The sequence below is a fragment of the Genypterus blacodes genome, unplaced genomic scaffold, assembly GCF_046128005.1.
Source record: "Genypterus blacodes isolate CSIRO-AG114 ecotype Tasmania unplaced genomic scaffold, CSIRO-AGI_Gbla_v1 ptg000024l_1, whole genome shotgun sequence".
In the NCBI taxonomy this organism is placed as follows: Eukaryota; Metazoa; Chordata; class Actinopteri; order Ophidiiformes; family Ophidiidae; genus Genypterus; species Genypterus blacodes.
In genome coordinates, this window is record NW_027466837.1 from 1087433 (window position 1) to 1092890 (window position 5458).

The 5458-nt window shown below is 48.4% G+C and overlaps 1 protein-coding gene across 1 annotated transcript; it reads right to left on the reverse strand.

Annotated features, from left to right (window-relative positions):
- Positions 1–1338: 1338 nt before the first annotated feature.
- LOC142992916 (transmembrane protein 182-like) lies at positions 1339–5094 on the reverse strand. The gene is made up of 5 exons (XM_076143476.1): positions 4927–5094; positions 3922–4054; positions 3330–3428; positions 2360–2497; positions 1339–2048 (listed from the first exon to the last, which is right to left on the reverse strand). The coding sequence occupies exons 1-5, from the start codon at positions 5092–5094 to the stop codon at positions 1828–1830; spliced, it is 759 nt and encodes a 252-aa protein (XP_075999591.1). The 3' UTR covers positions 1339–1827.
- Between the last annotated feature and the right edge of the window lie 364 nt (positions 5095–5458).

Here is a 5458-nt window from a genome sequence, read left to right on the forward strand (position 1 = left end):
CTCTACTTCATGTTTCTCCCTTCTGTCCATCCATGCATGAGGTGAAGTGTTTGTTTTGAAGGGGAGACCTGGAGAGCCCTCTGCTGGAGGATTGTGGAATGACAGCAACAATGCACCTAAATGAGGATTTTGTGTATTTTTTTGGACACTATATGTTCTTAATTGCAAATTTTTAAATCCTAATTACCTCCAACAATAGAACTGTATGTGTGTGTGTGTGTGTGTGTGTGTGTGCAGCACAAACAACACAATGATCCTTATCACATTTCAGTAATTAACAGGTTTGTTGGCGAGGGACGGTTTGATCAGTGCGTCCTTGGTGTGCGTGTGTGTGTGTGTGTGTGTGTGTGTGTGTGTGTGTGTGTGTGTGTGTGTGTGTGTGTGTGTGTGCGCGTGTGCGTGCGCGTGTGCGTGTGTGTGGCGCGCACACGTGTACGTTTGATCAGCGAGCTCTTTGAAGCAAACAGCCGAGCAGATGAAAGCAGATATTTGTGATTGAGAGTCGTCCTGCTTGTTTCCGCTCACTGCTCATTCAGACCAATGAAAGAGGAGGATGATCTGATATTGTAGCAGTTATGATACAATCACCGCGTCGTGTTTCCCTTTGTACCGGCTGAAAAACGCCACCGAGCACAAGAGCACGACGGGGAAACACACAGTTAAAGCTGGCATAAAGGCTACACCAGTAAATGTTTGACTATTCGATGTTTTGTTGCCGTGCTCAGCCTCAGTGTGTGTGTGTGAGTGAGTGTGTGAGTATGGAACGCATAAAAGCATGATTAGGGGATTGAATGAAGGAGTGAAATGTGATTGGGGTGAGAGAGGCAGGTGGCCGGCCTGCTGTACCCCGACCAACCCCACAAACAGCTGTTCGTTTCTCAAAGCCCCCTGCTGCCCCCCTGCTCCCATCAATTCTCTCTCCCTCTCCCTCTCTCTCTACCCCCCTGCACCCCAATGCATGCCCTCCATTTCTCTCTCAGTCCATCTCTCCATCCCTCCCTCCCTCCCTCTCCCTTCCAGCTTTGATCCCCTGCCAGATCCAGGCCAGGGGACACAGCTGGTTCAGCCGTGCATCTTCGCCCGCCACCTTCACTGAGATGCGACGCGTCATTATGCAGCTTCAGTCAATCAGAACGCCAAACGCTCCAATCACACCAGAGATGAAACTGACTTATTACAAAGTATTTTTATTTGATTATAACACACTGCCCCTTAAAGGACCAGACTGAGTGAACGTCTCCACTGTAGACAACTGGTTTCCATCCATCTCCTTGATACTGTATATACTAACAGCTGAGCATGTGGATTCATCTGTATCACTATCTGTAAGAGTGCAGTGTGATAATGAACCTCTGACAAACATGAACGTAAACAAAGCATTCAATACCGATGGACTACACATCTCAAACATCTGCTTATTGATCGTCTATAGATGGAAACCAGCAGCTGCCTGGAAGAAAATCCACATTAAATATCTGATACATGTGTTTAAGATAGTTAACAGTGATGCAAAGTGTACAGCGTGTGTATTTTAGGAGTTCAAAAACTACATGTGATGTGTTCTGTGTCTTTTAAAGGGGGAATCCACCAATTTTCATCAAATTTCGGTTTATTCTGCATGTGAAAACTGCAGAAAAGCTTTCGGACCATAGAGGGCGCTGTGCTGTGTGAGGGAGACTGAGTGAGCAAGTGACAGAACCTCAACACCAAACCAGTGTGTGTCTGTGAGTCCCTTTACGTCCAGGGGGTGGCGCTATAATGTCACATCCTGCATCTCTCCAGGCAATATTTACATCCAGTCGTGTCGCTCTGTCTCAGTCCTGTCGCTCAGTTACTGGCCAGCAGCGCTCTGCCCACCAGCACAAAGAGCAGCCCAGCCAGCAGCTCCAGAGGCACGCCGGCCGCCGCCACCATGAAGGACCAACCGTAATGCACAGAGAGCTGAGCGCCGGGACAATCCTCTCCCCTCTCCTGCAGCACGTAGCTCCTCACATCCACCAGCTCCATCCACAGCACGTACAGCAGCAACAGAAGCAGGAAGAGGCAGCCTGGGGAGTCACACACACACACACACACACACACACACACACACACAGAGTTGCAGTGTAACTCCAGAGGTATGCAGAGGCGCATCTCTGTACTGTTGCCAAGGTAGCAGTGTTTACACCTGCAGTTGTTATAGCTACAGTGCTGCAATGTGTGTGTGTGTTGTGTGTGTTTGTCATGTGACAGGTATGAACAGCTGACAGCAGCTGTGACAGGAGCTGCTACTAAATGTATTTGTGCTGGTGTGTATTCTCTACACTGTTGCTATAGGAATGAAATCCAACACACACACATAAACAGAGTGATATCATACCAGCGGCGATGAGGAAGGCCCCGCCCACTCTGTACAGTTTGTGACTGACGAAGGGGACGCCACAGAGCAAGAGGAAGCCTCCGGTCAGAGCTGAGACCAGGCCCAGGACGATCAGCAGGGTCCAGAACCCTCGGAACACTGCAACACAAAGACCTGGACTCAGACCAGAACATACAAGAGCCCGTCTGTACGTGTGAGCAGCTCGTAGTCATGGCTGGTGTTTGTTTCATCTCATTTTAGATGTTGGACGCAGTGTAATCAGCTCAAACATGTGTACGTGTGTGTGTGTCTGATTAAAAGGGTGTGAATATAGAGGGGCCTTCTTTCATAGAGTTCTACATTCATTTCTAGACACATTTGGTCTGATGTCACTGTTGGCTCAGATTCTAGAAACCCTAACTTGTCAACACACGAGGATCCAGTTTCCCAAAAGTTTAATGGCAAATAGACAAAGACAGAAATCTTTAAAAGTTGGAGGCCAGCAGCTAAACAAAACAAATGTGAAGAGGATCTGGGCTGAACCAAAACCATTATTAGGCCCCAAACAAACTTAAGTTCACAAAACCAGGCGGCGTCTCTGCTCTGCAGCGAGCACACGTCCTCTTCCTCCTTCTTCCTCTCTTATACTCTCCGCCACTCAACTCAGCTGAACCTCATCGACTAATCAGAGGCTCTGAGCTCACAAGTTCACCCAAATATCACTTTTTGCCAAATTCACTGTTAAATTTGCCATTGTTGTTGTTTGTTTGTTTGTTTGTTAAGTCCTCACACAAGAAGTTCACCAGAAAACACACAAGTAAAGCAGAATCATTGGTTAAAAAGTAGAACATTTGGGTTTGGGAAAGTATTAAAGTCAAAGTCCAGAGTTTAAGCTGTGACTTCACCTGAGGCTGCAAATAAAGCGTTTCTCCCCACGCGTGTGCATCTGTATGTATGCATCTGTGTATGTATGTGTATGAGTGTGTGTTACCTGCTGTGGCATCATAATTCGGGTGAGGCACCTGCCCGAGTGCAACAGGCAGAGGGAACAGGTAACCATGGATACACACTTTGGATTCTGGCTGGTTTGCTACAAAGGGAAAAAGAATCCGTCAAAATGCAATTATACTCATTGTATAGGAAATGAGTTCTGTGCCAGGACACGTATGGAAATCTGACATTACCATGAAATGATGAAGAGTAGCTGAGCTCTTTGTATTCATGCATCTTTTTCATTTTCATGCAAATAAAAATGTCTAAAGGTGTTGGGGAGAAAATGCTGACGACACTTTGTCACAAAAACGCATCACACAGGTCACACAGGTCATTCAGGCTTCACACACACACACACCCCTCAGACTGTAGTGTGCAAAAAGAAAAAGTATGGATGCAAACTTAAACATCAGCAGATTCTTCTCGCTCTTCTTTGTGTGTTTTACGTGACAGATCCACTTTGTAGACATTTTCCCTTCCTGCTCTTGTTAGTGTGTAGAAGGCGACCGCACTGCTGAGCCCGGGACAGGCGGCCATGTTGGCTCCCGTCCCAAAGAAAACAGAAACAAACCCGAGCGGGCGTCACGTACTGAAGAGCGTGGCCACGACAGCGTGAGCGGCGGGCTCCACCTGGAACACACAGCGCCAGAAGAAGCCCTCATGGTGCAGCGTGAGCGGCGCAGGAGGAGGAGGAGGAGGAGCGCTCACGGCCTCCACCAGCTGCTGCAGAGGAAGAACAACACACACACGCCGACATCAGCACACAAACATCGCACACAGGCGGACGAGCCGTCACGTCTGTCAGTTTTGTCATCACGTAGCCGCGCTCGCTGCTCTGCGGTTCTGTCGTTACGTCGTGCCAAAGCTCTGCTCGCCATCAAACGTGGTTCTGATTAAGGCCCGGCGCTCTGTGAGGGTTCTGAGGTGAGCTGCTGAACGCCGCTCTACGCTCGCCTGTCAGAGGATGATTGATGGCAGCGAGTGACTTAACGGCAGCCTCACTCTTCTTCTTCATTGGACGTAGGAGAGGTTTTTGTTGTGCTGTGATATTTGTGGTTTGGGAGGAGCTCAGCTTTTATAAATATAAATCCCTTACTTTGCAATTACTGCTCTTCCTCACAGATCTGACACAAACACACAATATTCTGGAAGGTGAAATATCTCCTCCTGGATTTACACACGTCAGCGTTCTGGACTCTGCTCAAGCGACTTCCTGACACGTAGATCAGCTTTCATGTGTCCGTCTCACGCTGTCTCACTTTTATTGATCTGGGACTTTGAGAGACTTGAACCTGAACTTGTTCTGGTTTCAGGTTCTCATCCCCACTGCAGGAGAAACAGGTTCAAGACTTTTTGACAACCGAAGTCCTGACGTCCTCGTTTGTGACTTAACCCTTTGGAGGCTAAAGTCACATGTCCAATTTTACTTTTTAATCTTTATCTTTTTAAAATGTAAAATACAGAATTAAACACTTAAAGGTTTGTACACATCTTAAAAACAAAATCATTTTATATAAATCCAAACTAAAGTAAAGTTGTGTAACTGTGTGTGGACTTGTGAGGCTCCAGTCTGACTCACAGGCTCCTGGTCTTACCTTTGTCCCGTTGGCATCCTGGTCCCCCCTAGGTGCTGCTGGCCTTGTCTTGGGCCCACAGTCGTCGCTGGCCAGCAGCCAGTAGTCGGTACCAAAGGCCAGCAGGAAGCACAGAGTCCCTACGACCCCGAATATCCCTCCAGCCAACGCAGCTGCTCCCACCCTCATGACTCCGGCCTGACACCTCCTTCTTCTTCTTCTCACTTCTTTCCTCAGATGGTCACCACTGTCCACTGTCCACTCTCGGGTGCTCTGCTCGTCTTGATGATAACACGCTGTCCCAGCCACTCCCTGGCATGCTGGGAGCTCGGGGAATGAACCCAGCTGGGGGAGGCCGGGGGTGCAGGGGCCAGGAGTTATTTTAGGACACAGAAAGCTCGTCCTCGTCAAATTACCACCGGCCTGTTGTGCATTCATACAGGACACCAGCAGCAGCAGCAGGATCAGTGTCTGTGTGTGTGTGTGTCTCTGTGTGTCTCTGTGTGTGTGTGTCTGTGTGTGTGTGTGTGTGTGTGTGTGTGTGTGTGTGTGT